Raw genomic sequence first — 19,315 nt, 5'->3', positions numbered from 1 at the left:
ACCAAGAAGAGACAACAAACGCAAAGGGAGAAGTAGCCGATCAGAGCGTTTTGCTTGGCCCAGTGGATGCGAAATTTAGATTTAAAAAACTCACTCGTTGATTCACTCATACAACAAAATGTGTTTTACTTGAAAAAAAAAGCTTCTCAGGTCAAATAATGATGTGCGATTAAAATGCGATTGATTGCGATTAATTAATCACATAGCCTGTAATTAATTAGATTAAACATTTTAATCGCATCCCAGCCCTAACATTTACATAATGATCTACAAGCTCTGCTATTCTCAAACATTTTGTACTTTTACTTTTGATACTTTAAGTAAATTGTGATGCCTACACTTTCGTACTTTTACTCAAGTACATTTTGAATTCCAGACTTTTATCTGCAACAGAGTATTTCTATATTGCAGTTTTGATACTTTTACTTAAGTAAAATCTGTGAGTACTTTTTTCCACCACTGTGTTTAGGCTTTTGCATACTTGAGGGCAGAGGTGTAATTTCTTAAAGGAATAGTCAGTGGCGGCTCCAGGGACTAATCAGCAGGGGGCACTTTATTGTTCAACACCTCTACATATAGCATTAGCAAGCAAATGCTCACCTATAGATGGACAAGATGGTGCCAATTTATGCAGCGTTTTGAACCAAACTCATAATGTCTTACTGTATGTATTACTAGTTTTCTCACTGAAAATATTTTAATTCCCCATGCTGCATGCACACCAACAACACAAGAATAGACATCAGAACAATACTGTGTGTGGTGTCTGCAATAATAAATACAGTGAATAAAATAATAACAGTAACCAATAACATAAATCTGACAATGGTATTATGCCTGGATACTGGACATGAATTACTGTAGTCTACATACATTCAATTACATTTTCAATAAAATAAACTTCAGCCTGACAATGCTTGACAATAAGCAGCGTGCCTAGCTTAGAATCTGAATTATTATACACACAATTTAGGTCTAATGCCCACATCAATGAAATCCTGCCCAGTTAAACCTGTGATGCCATATTACAACATGAACAGTAGAACTTAAATAATAGGCTACTTATACAAAGTATAATGAAATGAACCTCCATTCTACATACAATAAACCACCGTAATACTAGGCTACTGTCTGTCAATCAATCACCATTAACATGCACAAACAGCTTACAAAGCAGGACATCAAAGTCACTTTCAGTCTAGAAAATTAACAGCATTTATAGGAAACACGGATATGCTTCATAGCATGAAAGCACACTAACTTGGAAGGCTTAAAGCACAACTTATTAAGATGATGATCTGTGACACATGCACTTCTGAGTACTGACAGTCTGAAGTCTGAACCAACTTGTTTGATGCGAACTCCGCTTGCACTGTCAGATCAAAGGAGCGCTGATTACCTGCCGGTGGGTGCAGCCCGATGTCCCGTGCACACACTTAAAGAGGTGTTACCATAGTTTTGTACTTTTTCTGTTTTTCATGTGTCTAGGAGGTTGACAGTACTTCATTAGAACCCCTGGTGTGGTTGTTATGATCAATTATTTATTCCCTTTCTATTTGGGTTTTTTCCTGGAGGCTGCCACCTTGTGGGTCAAAAGTGCCGGTCCAAAAACACAGATACAATTACATCATAGAATCAACCCCTCCCCTAATTACCATTCACCCAACACACGTGGGTGTGGCTAACTTCAGCCAGGTCACCACCCACCATGACAAACAGGCATACTAATGAACTGGTGGGTGTGGTGGCCACATAAAAAACCTAATTTTAATTATTTCTGTACACTTTTTTGGAAAGAAATCTTCCTCCTAGTATAATCATAATACCTGATAATCATGTTTTAGAGGGGGGGGAAATCATGGCACCCCATCTTTAACAAGCACACACCAGACCTCGTTCACGGTCAGCCTTTTGTACAATAATGGTGGGGTATGGACGGGTACTACTCTGGACTGGGGGGGCACAAAGTCTAATCTGGGTGGGCATTGCTCCCCAATGCCCCCCAAAATGACTTTTCTTTTCTATCGAGTCTATTGATTACTTTGTTTGTTTTTGTCGCATTCCGAAGCCAATCATTTGATGACCCCCACTGGTTCCTGTAGGAGACACCAAGAGTCTCCTTTGTGTCTCCTACCGGATACATTAGGGTCTTTATTATTATCATCAAATTATTAGGAATCCGACAAAAACACAAAAATATCCATGAATTCACGTCTCCAGTCATTTTGGGGGTGAACTAAGAATTAGATGGTGGCGGGAAGTGAGCGACCACTATATGTGTTTATAAAGTGTGTGTCACATGTAGATGGATGGGCATGGAATGAGATGCACTCATTCGCAGAATCTAAAATCATATGTAAAAAATGTTTGGTGGAGAAAATGATGCATACAACAAAGTGACTTTAAGGTTAAATGTGAATGTAGAGTGTGACAATAATTGCCATCCCCTGGGACCCCGAATGACACCCCTGCCTGAGAGAACCATAACGTTCTATGGCTTGAATAAGCTGCACATTATTGCTCTCAGACGCTTGTCAAAGCAACATTGAGGCCAATGGGGTATTATGGGCATTATGGTAAATCCTTTAATGATATGCAAATGCCAAACCCTTCCTCCCCTCGACTTAAATATATATTTTTAATACGCAATAGGGTGAGATTAAAGTTTATAGCTGTTGCATTTATTTCATACTGGTTGTTCAACTTGGGGGTCTTCAATGCCTGGATTGATTGGCTACCTCCAGCCAATGTTTAGTGTCGGTGTCTTTTTTATTATTATTATGACACGCCATCAAAGTCCCCGAACATGACAGATGGCCCCCCTCTCTCTCTCTCTCTCTCTCTCTCTCTCTCTCTCTCTCTCTCTCTCTCTCTCTCTCTCTCTCTCATTCTTTCATTTTACAGTTTGATGTTATTTGCCAAGATTTGCGAGAAGACCGTGCTGAAAAGAGTCCTCAAAGAGCTGTGGAAGCAAGTGCTGAACACCATCGAGAGGACCATCGTCCTGCCCCCGCTCTCTGACCAGTCTGTACGTCTGGCCGTTTGTCTGTCTGTCACTCTCTTTGTCCATCTGTCTGTCTGTCTGTCTGTCTGTCTGTCTGTCTGTCTGTCACTCTATCTGTCACCCTGGCATTCTGTCTGTCACTCTGTCCCGTTCTGTGCCTTACTTGTCTGACTTTCACACACACACACACACACACACACACACACACACACACACACACACACACACACACACACACACACACACACACATTCACACATAATATGAAACAAAAGCTGTTGACTCAGCCTCACATTTCTGTGAGGCTGAGTTTAAGGGCTTATTTAAATGTTTTATAATCCTACCAGACATGGACAAGTCAGACACAACGCACTCACAGCCAGAAATTATGAAAATGTCTAGAACATTATGGTTCATTGTACTGAACAGGTGCACATGCATGCATGCTTGCTGCTTACAGCTTTGAACAAAGCGCTGTCATTATCATGAATAGTGGAATGTAATATAAGGCTTCACCAACCTGCTGTGCACTGACAAATGTTCAATATAATGGACAGATACCAAACACACGCACGCACGCACGCACGCACGCACGCACGCACGCACACGCACACGCACACGCACACACACACACACACAGTAAAACTAGTGATTGCTCCTGTTGAACCTGTCTGTCTGTTTTAAATCTCTTTGCAGGCAGGAGCTCAGATGATCTTCAGTGCAGCCAAGGACTTGGGACAGCTGTCCAAACTGAAGGTAATTAGCACACTGTGTGTGTGTGTGTGTGTGTGTGTGTGTGTGTGTGTGTGTGTGTGTGTGTGTGTGTGTGTGTGTGTGTGTGTGTGTGCGCGTGCGCGTGTGCGTGTGCGTGCTTGGGTGTTTGCTGAATCCTTCTCAAGTCACACACTCCATAGCAACCTCATATCATTGCTGTCTTGCAGAAACCTCTTTTGTCCATATTAACACTTTTAGTTTTTTGGGTAAACTAGCCCTTACCCGTTCAAAGATATGAGCTCCGAAATGATGTGCAGTGTGTGGGTTATGGGATGTGCACTGTGCACACAGTATTTGAGGGATGGAAAGTAACTTTAACTGGTGCTTGCATGCTAATATGTAGGAGCATCAATGTAAGAAATACCCGTTCCATTTAACGGCTACAGAGATACTGTGTACCGATCTGCATGATTTTTGGACATCATCTGTAACAGGGCCAGGACCCACCCGTCATATGCTGATAGTGATGCGATTTCAGATCAATTGCTCCAGCCAGCGAGGAGAAACGCTGGGACAGACAGACACTCACTCACTCACTCACTCAGTCAGACATTCGCAAAATTATAGTATAGATGAACGCCCTGTTTGATCATACTACTGCGCCACTTCTTCGCTGCCCGTTTCAAGCTTGTAGATGTGCTATATTTGAATCCTGAAAAGTAACAGTTTTGGACATATGAGGTTTCCACCCGACAGAGAAGATATGACTTTTCCCAACGTTATTTCCAAAGAGATTTTCTCACGGCTTAGCAGGCTTCCTGTCATCTGGGCATCACAGTCTGTAGTACAGCTACAGCACAGTATGTGACACTACACCTCATCCCCAATTCTGAACTTGGTTTATGTCCAGTGGAAACCGTTGCTGTCAGTCAGAGATCTAGAAGGCGACGTGTTTCGTTCATGTAGATCTCCTATTTTAGATTTTTTTATAAATATTTGAGCAGTGCTAACCGCTCCTACATCTGGCTTTGTCTGTTTGTGCCACACTTGGCTCATTGGAAAAGCGGGGAGCTTAACTCATATAAAGCACCGCTCACTTCACACTGAGTGTGATCTATTTATTTTATTTTCATCCTGAAAAGTAGCAGGATATATGAGGTTTCCACCTGAGAGAGGTGGAACGATATCTCTTAAATTTATTAAGACATTTTTCTGCTTTTCTTTAGACATGACTGGGCAAAGAGGCAAGGAGGAGCGAATAGATAGGAGGGCTGACGTGCAAAAACAGCTTTCTGAGTCACATTCAAACCCAGGGCATTGGGGATTATGTTGTCAGCACATGGACTGGTAGTGTCACCAGTGCACTGCAGTGTGTGCCAAGTCCACAAGCTGAACGTGGGTGGGTGTATAGATAGATAGATAGATAGATAGATAGATAGATAGATAGATAGATAGATAGATAGATAGATAGATTGATTGATTGATTGATTGATTGAATAGATAGAACATGTTATTTGTTCCACCAACCATATCGTCTCTGTCGTGTGGAAACGAAAACTGTTACTTTTCAGAATTCAACTAGAAGAAGTGCTCTTCCGAGCACAGGTCTCCACCAGCCACGCGTCCTGGTGGTGGTATAATAGGCCAATGTAAAAAGGGTGGCACGTGTTCTTCACCAATCTTAGGCCTTTCATGGCGGCACCATGAGGCTGATTTGAACATTTTGTAGTGTATTTTCTTCCTTGGCCTTTTGCGAATGTGTGTGCACAATTTCATTACAATTGCACGCTGTGTTTGATTTGAGGCATTTTGTTTGAAACGGATCAATCCTGCAAAGTTTGGAGGCCAATCTTAGCCAATCAGGATGGAATATTTAATACAGGACAGATCCGTCTTGATCATATGACTGTAGAGATACTGTGTACTGATTTGTGTTCATTTTGGGTAAAATTTGAAGGAGTAATATCCAAAAATGTGTCTTACATAAGTCGGCCTCCAGGTGGCGCTATAAAAGGCTGATGTGAAAGATGCAAGGAAAGAGTTTTTCCTTGGCCTATAGGGAGTGCGCTTACAAAGTTTGAAACTGATCAGTGGAGTTATAGGTAAAAGCACGAATTGGCCTGTTATAGCGCCACCATGAGGCTGATTTCAAAAATTTGAAGTGGCATTTCTTCCTCATCCTAGTGGGAACGTGTGTGCGCGATTTCATGTTAATTGTACTCTGCGTTTGTGATTTGAGGCATTTTGTCCAAAAGGGACCAATCTTACAAACTTTGAAAGCCAATCTCAGCCAATCAGGATGGAATATTGACAATCAGAGAGATCCATGTCGATCACATGTCTGTAGAGATACTGTCTACCGACTTGCGTGATTTTTGGACAAAATCTGTAGGAGTACTGGCCAAAAGGTAGTTTTGCACAAATTGGCCTCCTGGTGGCGCTAGAACAGGCTCATGTGAAAAATGTGGGGCAGAGGTTCTGAATTGGCATCCAGGGAGTGCGCTTACAAAGTTAGAAACTGATCGGTGGAGTTATAGGTAAAACCACGAATCGGCCTGTTATAGCGCCACCATGAGGCTGATTTAAAACATTTGAAGTGGCATTTCTTCCTCGGCCTAGTGGGAACCTTTGTGCGCGATTTCATGTTAATTGCACTCTGCATTTGTGATTTGAGGCATTTTGTCCAAAATGGACCAAACTTACAAACTTTGAAAGCCAATATCAGCCAATCAGGATGGAATATGGATAATCAGACAGATCCGTGTCGATCACATGACTGTAGAGATGCTGTCTACCGATTTGCGTGATTTTTGGACAAAATCTGTAGGAGTAGTGTACAGAAATGTGTTTTGCAAACATCGGCCTCATGGTGGCACTAGAACAGGGCCATTTGAAAAAATGTGGGGCAGAGGTTCTGAATTGGCATCCAGGGAGTGTGTGTGCTCATTTTGGCAGCGTCCAGGCCAACGGCGCCGGAGATTAGCTGTACACAAACTTGGAGGACGGACGGACGGACGGACGGACGGACGGACGCACAGACGCACGGACAGGGGCGAAAACATACTCTCCCCCTGCCTTCGGCTGGTGGAGACAAAAATAGCAACGGTAGCAGATCTACAAGCTCGAAACTCGTCGCTTTGCCTGTGTTTTCTAGCTTGCGGATCTGCTACTTTTTATGCTTTTGTGTGACACTGTAATATGATCGTGTGGGGCGTTAATTTGGGAAAAAACACAAAAAGGGGATAAGAGGTTTCTGCCTGAAAGCGTCAATTTTTACCTTGGAATACATGGGTATCCATGGCCCCAAGAGGATGAGAGTATTCCATCACACGATGGGATTTGCTTGCCGCTAAAGAAATGATTTGCATGCTAATCACATGTTGCATGGCAATCTGTTGCTTGAAAATCTGTTATTTTTGGCAAGGCGACACTATATGGAGAATTAGAATGAAAACGTTCTGTGATTCCACAGGGGATTTATAACACACACACACACACACACACAGCTTAGCTGAAATTTTTAAAATATTAAATGGAACGTGCATCTGTTGCAGTAGACTGACATTTAGCTACCTGATCCACACTTCTGCCATGGATTATGCACATATGAATATGCACATCCATCTGGATCCTTCTAGAAAGCACACACCTCACTCTCTCAGGCTTAGCCACCAGTTTGTTGTTAAAGCAGTATTCAGCAGTATTTCAATTTTAACGTTTTTATGCTTTTTTAACCACATTGATCCTGGCATCCTTATGTTGTGCAAATGTCAAAAAAAGAAGAAAAAAAGATATATAATTCTTTTTACACCGACGTATATATACAGTATATATATATATATATATATATATATATATATATATATAGACATAGTGGAGTAGAAATATTTAAAAAATTGAAATACTCAAGTAAAGTAAAAGTAGCTCAACATCTTTAATCTAGCACATAGTACTTGAGTAAAAACATCACTTTCAGTAGCTAGTACTCCACCACAGCATAGCTATAGATGGCGAGTGGCTAAAGCTAAATGTGTACATTGAGGCAGCGTGGTGGGTAGTAATTGGTCCTTGGGCCTGGGGATATTTATTGTGCTGTAGCAGGTTCACTGAGGCATTGTAATGCATCAATGTAGAGCCTTTCCACCACAATGCTCTATTACTGACCAGCCGGGCGTGGGAGGGCCATTATAACACAGTCCAACAGGATGTGAGGAGTGAGACATGCAGTGATCTCTGTGTATGTGTGTGTGTGTGTGTGTGTGTGTGTGTGTGTGTGTGTGTGTGTGTGTGTGTGTGTGTGTGTGTGTGTGTGTGTGTGTGTGTGTGTGTGTGTGTGTGTGTTGTGCAGGGGTGTCGCTCCAAATTCTGGGCCCTGTGTGTGTGTGTGTGTGTGTGTGTGTGTGTGTGTGTGTGTGTGTGTGTCTGTTGTGTATTTGCATGTGTGCATGCACACATACATACATTAACGTATGCATTTCTGTGTACTCTATGTGTATGTAGTGTACATGTGTTTGCTGGAGTTTGGGGCTATACATGTATGCATTACATATGTACATACATAGCGATCTGTTTTTCATGATTATGGGTATGAGTTTGTGTGCTGGGGTTTAGGGCTATGTACTGTATGTACATGTGCACATACAGTACGCACATGTTGATACATCGTTCATGCTTGCATGATCATTCGTGCATTGGGGTTTGAGGCTGTGTGTGTGTGTGTGTGTGTGTGTGTGTGTGTGTGTGTGTGTGTGTGTGTGTGTGTGTGTGTGTGTGTGTGTGTGTGTGTGTGTGTGTGTGTGTGTGTGTGTGTGTGTGTGTGTGTGTGTGTGTGTGTGACTCTGATATGTCCTTTGAGGGAACATCTGAGGCGTCCATTAGCGTGCAGATGGTAAGGTTCCATAAGCGCTGCAGTGATCCATCAACTCCTGCTTAATCCTAATCATAACTGATCATTACAATATTGATTGATCTTTGTCCTTTACTTTGTTCTTTATGTATTCTGTTTATGCTCGTGTGACTTTGTCTGCGTGTGTAAACTACTAACAGGCCACACGTTCATACTGAGGTCAAAGCTGCTGCCAATGCAGTGCTACTCAAAACCTCCCAGAAGCTAAATTTGGGTTACAAATGTTCGCTTAAAAAATACATATATTCAAAGATTGCACATATTTTCACAACTTTAAAAAAATAGCAGATATACAAGCTCGCAGCGTGGCACTCGGTGCCGCACTGTGAGCTTGTATATCTGCTATTTTTCAATAGCTAAAGGTATAAAATAATTAAGGCCCCTCCACCTTGGACCCTAGCAGCTCAGTCCCAAAATCAGTACCAAACCTTTTCATGTCAAAGACCCCAAAATTGATTTGTATTTGGCCACGAAACCCCATCTGAAAAGAGTTTGTGCCAGGGACCCCCAGAAGAGAAGATTTGTGTTAAAACATAAAATGTACCAAACATTTGTAGACCCCCCCAGACCCCACTTTGAGAACTAATGCCTTAGGTATGTAATTTTGAGAGTTATGGGGGTCCTCCTTAAATTTGAGAACCAGCTCTTTATAACTACTCTCTAGCAACTTCCATCACTCAGTAATACTGAAATGGACAATAACAGCACACCCTATAATTCTATAATCACTCATTAGAATCTAAGACAGGGGTTTTCAGAGTCTGAGACAGTGGTGTTGTGTCTCACAAGGGTCATACACCCGCCCTGCCCCCTCCTTTACAATGACATTGCTGTTAACTATGTTTTTATGTGTATTTATATGGACAACGTGCTACATGTGGATGTGGTATGAATCATTGCTGTTGAGCAGAAACCTCTTATCTCCATATTCTAACTTTTTGTGGGTTATTTGTAATTTAGCGCCCGAGAGAGAGAGAGAGAGAGAGAGAGAGAGAGAGTCAGTCTGTTCATCATAGACAATACACCGCTTTCAACTGATTATTCTAAAATAAATGGACTCTGAGGACCTAGGGGTCCTCAGAGTTAGTACAGTGGGCCACCAAATGTGTGTGTGATATTTTTTACATTAATCACTTGAACCCTAGCATCTCTATTTTGTTGGGATTCGGAAACGTTCTGCAAAAATAGCAGATCTACAAGCTTGTATTTACTTGAGATTTGGTGTAGAGGGGAAACGAGTAGACCAAGTACAGAGCCAAAGGTCAAGTATTGAGGTTTTAAGTGGTTACATGTCTAAAATGTCACATTAACATAAACACAGTAACGTATTGTTAATATCTCTCATCTCTAGTTATCCTGAAGGTAATCTTCCTCTTAATCTGCTGTGTGCTCTGATTTCTAGTGTTTCCTCAATTTGGGCAGTGATTCAGAACCTCTTAACAACAGTATGTTGGTATTGTTTCAATGAGACCCGTGATTAACGAGCAGGAATTAACAGAACGGGTTCATTTAACATTAACATTCCAAGGAATTGATCCACCGGGAACCGGTTCTCAATAAGAACCAGTTCTGGATTCTCATCCCTACTCCCCATTGCAGTTAGAACTGCAGACTCACTCCCAATCTTCCACTGTAATCTGAAGACTCACCTCTTCAGACTCCACCTTAGCCCGTAGCGCTTACCGTAGCACTTGTTATATAGACAGATGCTTAATTTGCTGTCCTGACATAATAGTTTGTATAGTTTTAATGTACAGATTATTTATTTGGGGATATTATACTGTTTAGACTGATGATAGGTTCTTGGTTTACCTATTACCCTAGATTACTATTTCTATGCACTTGATGTATTACCCAATTTATCTTGTGTTTACCTTGCTTACTGTAAATCGCTCTGGATTAAGAGTGTCTGTATTTGTTATTTACTTCATTCATTCACACCATGCACGCATGCATGAACGCACGTACACACCCACACACGCAACAAAAGTACAAGATTGAAACAGAAGTTACAACTTTAATATCGCTTTTATTTAATGAGACAGAGGTTACAACTTAAGTACCCACTTTTCTGCCAAGAAAATTAGCTTTTGTACTAATTCTCTTCATTAAAATGTACTAAAAATCCTCCAGGACACTACCCAATCTGGCTTCAGAATGAACGCAACTCCTGGGAAATATGTGGTGTTTGAATTATGAATGTACGAAGGTAGCTCAAACTAAGTAAATATCTGCGGGTATTAGCTGCTTTTTGAAGTTATTTCTCCAAGGTCCACAAGTGGAATTAAGCGCTCCAGACCTGTGGTCGTTACCCTCTTTACAGATATGTATATCCTTGTTATCCAGGTTGAAAGACGTGGTCGCAAAAGCTACTGTACAGTGAAATGCTGTGCGCGTTATGTTGTCTTATGCTCTTTTGATTTGAATCCCAATTTGTTCTGTTTTGGTCTATGCCAGGGGTCTTCACCAGGGGGTCTTGGACCCCTAGGGGGTCCTCAGAATTACTACAGGGGAGCCACCAAATCTTTGTGTGATAGGATCATGTTTTTCACATTAACCATTTGAACCCTTTGCATCCCTATTCTGAGTGGAACATTAGCCAAAAATAGCAGATCTACCGTCTAAGCTTGTAGATCGGCTATTTTTGGCAAAGAGGTTTGTAGAGGGATAAGAAGAGCAGACTAAGTATTTGACGGTTAAATGTCTGAAAATACACATTACTCCAACATGATGACAGTGCTGTCAAACAAGTCTAAGCAGTCTTAGAATTCTATGAACATTTTTACACATTTTTATACAATATGTAGTGGGGGTCCCTGCTTCATCTCTCTCTCAGCTAAGGGGTCCTTGGCCTGAAAACGTTGAAGACCCCTGGTCTATGCTCTTTTGATAACACTGATTTGAATCCCAATTTGTATCTGTTTTTGCTCTCTCTCCAGGAGCATGTAACTCGAGAGGAGGCCAGGAGTCTGACTCCACGGCAGTGTGCAGCCATGGACCTGGTGCTCCCCACCATCAAGGTGAGTTTCCAGCTGTGTTCCAGCTGTCAGTCCTAAAACCCCATGGAGGGAGGCAAACTGCTGAGCTCCACTATATCGCTGAGTGAGCAAACAAAACCATATCTGCAACTTTTGCAAAAATATGAGCGAGTAGGAAGATCAGAGACACTGGGAGCTTATGAGCTTTGGCTCAGCGGGGTAAAACAAAAGATATCCATATTGATTGGAACAATACTATTGGGAGCTCATGTCCAGGTTTTTTTGGGGGGGTTCATTGTGTTAGACAAAACAAGGATTTTGTGAACAGTCTGCACGTCTATAGTGGAAACCATGCAAGGCACCATCCTGCTTATCAGGAGCAGTTAGGGTTTCAGTGTCTTGCTCAAGGACACATTGACACAAACAAAGCCTTTGTGGATCACAGAGCCAACAAAATAACTCTGTTTTTGTAACAGCAAGCTGGAAAGTGTTGTTCAAAATTGTTATTCTAATTCTCTGAGGGTTCTAATTGGGTAGGATGTGTTTTTTTGGCTAAGACGGATATATATATATATATATATATATATATATATATATATATATATACACCAAAACAACAACACATTCTAAAACAACACCATAGACGTTATACTGTAGGCTTTAAGGATGGCAATGTTGGTTGTCAGTTGGCTGCATGTCTGTCTGTCTGTCTGTCCATCCATCTCTTTGGTCCCCAATAACAACACATCTCTAAAACTACCAGCTGTGGTGTTTTCTCGTTTTCTCTGCACCTTCATGCACACTGGTACATAGATTCTATTGGGTGGGTTGCTATGAAACCGATTGCATTCATGCTTTCTGGAGGATGCACTCTAGCTATTTGAGTGACCCCATGATATCTCATAGTCTGACTGGCAGGTTGCAGGATGAACCCTATTGATTTTAATGACTACTTCCTCTAGCGTTATGTTTTGGGAAAATGTCTGGTTGGGTATAAGTTGCAGTACGGCCTCTACAGGCTGATAGCAGAGGTTTCAGACATCTTCTCTACCTATACACACACTGGTTTATTCTTTTAAATGTCGGGGTGTCAAATCCCCTGCACGTATTGTACTTATTATAGTATTATACTAATGTACACATTATACTGTATATTCTGTATATCCTGGATTCCATTCTGTTGACTTTTCTCTTTATTGTTGCTAAAGTTTTTACTTTTTAATTGTTTACCTTTTTAACTCGTATTATAGTTTTTATATCTTGTTCTTTAGATGCTTTTTAGTAGGCTACAGTTTGAGGGACAGGTCACAACATTTCTCTGCACGTACTTATATGAGTGAGTGACAAATAAAACCTCTTTGAATCTTGGAGTAAGACTTTGATGGAAGAAGCCCAAGTTTAGAGAGAGAAAGTGGTCTGTCAGAAGAATAATTGGACTGTTGCCTTATTAACCCAGTCTGTTTACCGGCATGCAGTGAAGCAATTTGAAAACAAAGCCTAAACTCTACCGGGGGCAGGCCAGGTGGAGAATTACAGAGAAGTGCCACTGGGTGAACACTTTATTGGGAAAGTGCTGAGGAAACAAATTGATTCCAGCGTCTCCAAGGAGACCACCTTCGAGATTAGATCAATCGTGAAGCTGCATTTCTCTTCATCGGTATTCCAACGACAACAGCCAATTAACACCACAACTCGGTAATGTCTCCAGGATGGCGGGAAAGGTTACATTTATTCCAGCAGTGTGAACAAAAACAAATGGAGAACCAGACAGAAATGGACTCAAATCAGATGAGTTAGTAGAAAATGAAAGCAATCCTAAACTAAACCGCAAAATGCTACCCCAAGGCCTCAACCAACCAACACATGCTGCATTTGAATGAGCTGACCTTTATAACAGGAACAAAACAACAAACAAGATAGATACCTTTATAGATACCTTTATTATCCCAAGGGGGAAATTCAGTTGTCCAGTTGTAGCACAGCAGTATACAGTTATTTACAAAGTTACAGAGACGTAAGAAAAAAGATAGATAAGAGGGAGAAAAACAAACAAAAACAAGAGCAGTAGGCTACAGTACCAATAAAGAGAAGGTGCATCAATAAAGGGGGCGAATAATATATAAGTATATATACATAAAGTGTCTTACAAAAGAGACCATAGCAGTCAATGCTAGTTAGTGCAAACAAGTATCTCACTGTCATTGTTAAACAAAGCAAAATACTCAGAAACGACCAACACAACCTAACAGTGCAATGTCAAAAATCAGTGCGAAAAAACAAAAACAAAAAGACAGCTCAGAGAAGAAGAAACTAGGAAGCGTGTCACCGCAAGACACACATGAGCACTCTCCCTGGAAGGTCCTTAGAGGTCAAAGTCAATACAGCAATAGTTCCTTAGAGGTCAAAGTCAATACAGGAATAGTTCCGTCAGTCTAAGTTAGGAAGGGAGACACAAACAAACAAAAGCAATGAAAAATAGACCATATCATATTGTTGCTGTCGGGCAGAAACCTCTTATCTCCATATCTTACATTGTTGTGTTTTTTTTTTTGTAAATTAACGCCCTACTTGATCTTACAGCGTCACAAAACAAAAGTATCAAATGTAGCAGATCTGCAAGCTCAAAACACGGCGTGAAGTGACACGTTTCGAGCTTGTAGATCTGCTACTTTTACTATTTTTTTATTTGAATCCTGAAAAGTAACAGTTTTGGACTGAAAAAGATTTCCACCCGACAGAGACGAGATAAGATTCGCTTGACTAGATAATCAAACAGTAAACAGATTTAAAAAATCTGAAAAATAGCTTGCACTTCCAACAGTAGGATTCTCTGAGGATTGCTAAACCCCCAAATCCAGTGAGCAAAAAAAAAAAGAAAACTAAAAATATGAAAAAGGTACCACATCTCACATTCCCCCAAGTCAAGGAGGACAGAACACTCACATTTCACTTTCATTTCATTTATTTGGCTCACATCACAAAAGAAAAGCACTTGAGTGTTCTCGGCACAGAGCCTGAGGAACGCTGATAAACGTTGGAAGACGGCACCGTGCCGACACGCCTAAGCATTTATTACCATTTGACTGTGAGTGAATAGAGTGTATTGTCCTGAGGAGGGAACCTCTTACCCTGGAGGAAATAGAGAATGAACGCCGAACCTTTGAACTCTAAATGGCTTCCGATTTCTATATGTCTGTGTCTGAAGGTCGATAGCATTCGTTCAATTGAAATGGGTTTGGGGTAATTTGCTATATTACGTCAATGTGTTCCTTCACATTAACCCCTGACCTGTGAGTCAGTCCATAAATGAAAGGCATCTTGTTCTATCTCCTCCTCCGCCAAATCCAGCTTCTTTTTTTCCCCCCAGATCAGTAATTTATCTCTCATTTGGCTTTGCGGTACATAATTATATGCTGTTCCATAGCACCGTCCGTACCATAAATCATGTCAAGTCAAAATCTCAAGGAATTTAGATTTCCCATTTTGAACAAAATGGGCAAAAAAGGACAATCTACACAGCTGTTGAAATGGGTGAATTTAGATTGTTTATTTGTTATTTTTTTGTTCTTTAAAAAAATTGTTAAAAATGTTGCCTACCTTCCCAAAATAGGGGGACAAAATGGACGTATAGAATGTGCCTCTAGATCTGTATTGGGAATCCAATCCAAATTTGTTCATAAAGCTCATTTAAAAACAGCATAAAGAAATGATGATACTTTATACTAGTAAAAGAAAATAAAAAAAAGTGTATAATATAGTATATATCGTTGTTGTCGGGCAGAAACCTTTCTATCTATCTACATACTGTATATCATGTTCTTGTATGTAATGTGTTGTGAATCGATAGCCTTCCCAGTCACAATTCCACGATAACATTGTCTCTGTCGGGTGGAAATCTTGTATGTCCAAAACTGTTACTTTTCAGGATTTGAATAAAAAAACAGCAAAAGTAGCAGATCTAAAAGCTTGACAAGCTTGTGGATCTGCTTCTTTTGATGCTTTTGTGTGACGCTGCAGTATGATAGGGCATTAATTTACGAAAAAAACACAAAAGGTTAGAAACGGAGATAAGAGGTTTCTCCCCGACAACCGCAACCACACAATACCTAACACCTATCTACAATAAACATCACCTTGAGCTGTGTGTGAACCATGCTTGGATCCTGTCCCACACGGAGACGGAGAGCTGTGTCCAAGCACTTAAATGCATACTACGCACCTTTCAACAATGCCTTTTCCCTTAATAAGATCTGACCATGGTCCATTGTCCCTATACACCCCGGCTCCCACGGCTGGGAGTGGTGACAGCACTCTGTCCAGGAGAGAGCACGGCTTGCTTGCCTTTCCTAATCTATCAGGCTTATCAGCACCACTTAAACCCCAGCATCCATAGATCGACAAGCTCACAGCGCGTTATAACAGAACACAGAAAACACCCTTGTATAGATCCCCGAGGGACTCCGTAGGGAAACCATACAGTACGTGGTTTAACCCATTAAGACCTGAGGCCGATTCTACGAATGCCTTCTAAATCAGTCGTTCTCGAACCTTTACGTTTCAAGGACCCCCAAATTGATTTGTATTTGGCCGTGGACCCCCATCTGATAATGTTTTTGCCAGGGATCCCCAGAAGAGGAGATGCTTGATGCTCGCGCTGCGAGGCGTTGTGAGCTTGTAGATAGGCTATTTTCGGCAAAGAGCTTTGGTGTAGAGGGAAAGGTATTGACTGTTCAAGTGGTTAAATATCTGAAAACACAAATTGTCATGAATCCAAAATACGCTGATGATTGTGCTGTCAAACAATGAAACTATGGAATCTATGAAAAGGTTGTGGGGGTCCCTGCTTCATCTCTCTCTCAACTAAGGGGTCCTTGGCCTGAAAACGTTGAAGACCCCTGCTTTAGTATGATCAACTAGGGCGTTAATTTACGAACAAAACTTAAAAATGTAGAATATGGAGATAAGAGAAAAGAAATATTATTATATTTTTTTTAAGAAAAGAATATTGAGATAAGAGGTTTCCGCCCACAGCAATGGAATGTACCATTCCCACCACTGATCAGTGCACATGCGTATCGGTATCGCCGCCTCCAAGCTGTAAGTGCTTGGTAATTACCATGGTGGAGGTAGCTATTAGCGCTGGCTCCCAGCTGTTTTTTCACGCTCAGCCGGTCTCTCCTTTTAAAGGGCTTTCTGTCCAGTCAGTCTTATCCAACACTGTATCACACACAGTAAAACACACAGTAAAATACTCGCTGTCTGTTGATTTATCCATCCGGGTGGAATATGAGTTCACTAAAGCAAGGGGCTGTTTTTCGTGTCGAAGGATTTTGTCAAATATATTTGACTGCCGACCCCCCATTTGAAAAGGTTTTGTGCCAGGGACCACCAGAAGACAGGATTTATGTAAAAAATAGCTATTTTTGAATTGCCAAAGTGGATAAAGTGATTGTGATTTTCAGCTGGGGGTCTGCAGTCAAATACATAGGCATTTGTTGAACATACTTTAAACCTTACCAGTCAACCTGAAGCACTGACTATAGTCAAGTAAAAATGTGATTTATTTCTTCTTTCATTCTCTGTTCCTCTAGCAATACTTCCATGCCGGAGGGAACGGCTTGAAGAAGACTTTCCTTGAGAAAAGCCCTGATATGAGGTCCCTGAAATATGCTCTCAGCCTTTACACTCAACCTACAGATGCCTTGATCAAAAAATATATATGCACCCAGCCCTCTCAAGGTAAGGATACAGTATATACTGTATATATGCACCCAGCCCTCTCAAGGTAAGGGGACAAGATTACATCGTTTGTTTTGTTTTGTCTATCATTGTCCAATACAATAAGCAGCGGTGCACTGGAACATTAAAAGCGAATCCACGATCAATACAGATACCACACAGTGTTTGAGCTACATTTCAAATTGATGGGATTACTATTGTATAAAAATAATAATCAGAGACTCCTGCACACTGTCTTCTTCGCTTGCATTTGAGCAACACACAACGTCTAATAATAGTGTGGCTTCTCTGGCGATTGAAGATGCTTTCAGATGACTAAATTAATCAGCAGTTATTCGGCTAACTGCCTTGAGTCTATTATTTGCGATGAAGGTCGCAGTTTAGTATGTGAAACGGCACATGCTGACTCCGTCCGTCTGGAAGTGTACACCTTTACGGTCTTTGGGTTTGCAGCTCTGACATCATGCCCTGACATCACTGTATGTCAGGGGAACCACTCTAACAGAATGGGTTTGCCGCTCTGACATGCACGCTCTGTGCTTCACTGTGATTGGGCTGCAGTGAGATAATCTCTGTCGGGTGAAAACCTCATATGTCCAAAGCTGTTACGCTTTTCAGTATTCAAATTCAAAAATAGCAAATTGGGTAACAGATCTGCAAGCTCGAAACTTTTGAGCTTGTGGATCTGCAACTTTTGATGCTTTCATGTAACGCTGTTAGTATGATCAAGTAGGGCGTTAATAAAAGAAAATAAATAAATAAAAAAGTTAAAATGTGGAGATGCAGTTGGAGGTTTCAGCCCGACAACAACAATACGTCATGAACAGTTCCTACACGTCATGCTAACATGAGGTTTGTGTGCTAAAGAAAGATATATCATCCCACACTCCACCACTAGGCAATAAAGGGTACTCAATCATCTCTCCCTGGCTGTGAGTGTCATGTGGATGAAAGCATTACGTCGTTGTCGGGTGAAAACCTTGTATGTCCAAAACCGTTTGTTTTTCATTTTTCATTTTAAAAATTATTTAAACTAGTGAAAACAGACGATCTACAAGCACACAACACCTCGTACCGCGAGGCGTTGTGTGCTTGTAGATCGTCTGTTTTCACTACTTTTGTGCGACGGCCTTGTGCGATGAAGCAGGGCTTTACTTTGGGAAAGAACATACAAATTTGAAACTTGGAGATACAAGGTTTCCACCCGACAACGACGATTAGTTGTGCATTAAAGGTTGTTGCCAGATCTCATGAGAGTGCGTTGCTGAGACAGAGTTCGATAACAACCTTGATTTTCTCTCGATTTGTCTATCTGAAGATGTGTGGCTTGTGAAGAATGGGTCCAATAGTTGAGGGACCATGCGGCTAAAGACTCGGTCAGAAGCTGTGTTCCGTGTTCACGTTAACTTAATCCCATTGAAATGTCTCATGGCCTACATTTACTGTACTTCTCCTCTCCTAAATGGGTAGCTACTGTACGGCTTGTCTTACTTTTCTGTAGTTTGTCTTGTGTTGTGATTGGTGTAGCAGCATCAGCTCTGCTGTGTGGCAACTGGCAACACAAGCTGCGTTGTAACTGGTCTACTTTTGTGTCATACATACAGATCAATCCTGTTCTAGACAGATGGCCCATTTGGCGCCATGCCGTAAATGTATCATTTCGGCACACAGATCTTCATCAAGCTATATCTTGATCATTTTCATGAGGATGTGTGTACCGAAACGTTGTAAATAAATATTTGTTTAATTGTAAGCAAAAAAGGACAGAGTGAATGAGTCCTTCTCCAAAGCAACTGTTGATCCACAGAGCTTTGCGCAGCTCTGTTGGAAAATGATTCATTCACTCTACTCCACCATCCAGCTTGGACAAGTAAGCTGTTCTGGATCAGCTTCAAATCTCTAAAGCGTTCGTGGCCCACCCATCTGACCATTTAACACGGCAGCCAAACTGCAGTTTTAGAGCATGGTTATTAA

General features: G+C 41.2%; 1 protein-coding gene across 1 annotated transcript in view; it reads left to right on the top strand.

The window, feature by feature from the left end:
* unc13c (unc-13 homolog C (C. elegans)) overlaps positions 1 to 19,315 on the top strand; it is a gene marked incomplete at both ends in the record, with an annotated part of 262,328 nt that overhangs the window by 215,123 nt on the left and 27,890 nt on the right. The window contains 4 exons of the mRNA XM_080729663.1: positions 2,905 to 3,028; positions 3,701 to 3,760; positions 11,564 to 11,644; positions 17,194 to 17,341. Coding sequence (XP_080585789.1) covers positions 2,905 to 3,028; positions 3,701 to 3,760; positions 11,564 to 11,644; positions 17,194 to 17,341 — 413 coding nt within the window. The remainder of the gene's footprint in view (positions 1 to 2,904; positions 3,029 to 3,700; positions 3,761 to 11,563; positions 11,645 to 17,193; positions 17,342 to 19,315) is intronic.

This window comes from Nannobrachium achirus (genome assembly GCF_963921795.1).
Source record: "Nannobrachium achirus genome assembly, chromosome: 7".
Taxonomy (NCBI): domain Eukaryota; kingdom Metazoa; phylum Chordata; class Actinopteri; order Myctophiformes; family Myctophidae; genus Nannobrachium; species Nannobrachium achirus.
The sequence above is the reverse complement of the archived record's forward strand: the minus strand, read 5'-3'. Positions and strand labels throughout refer to the sequence as shown.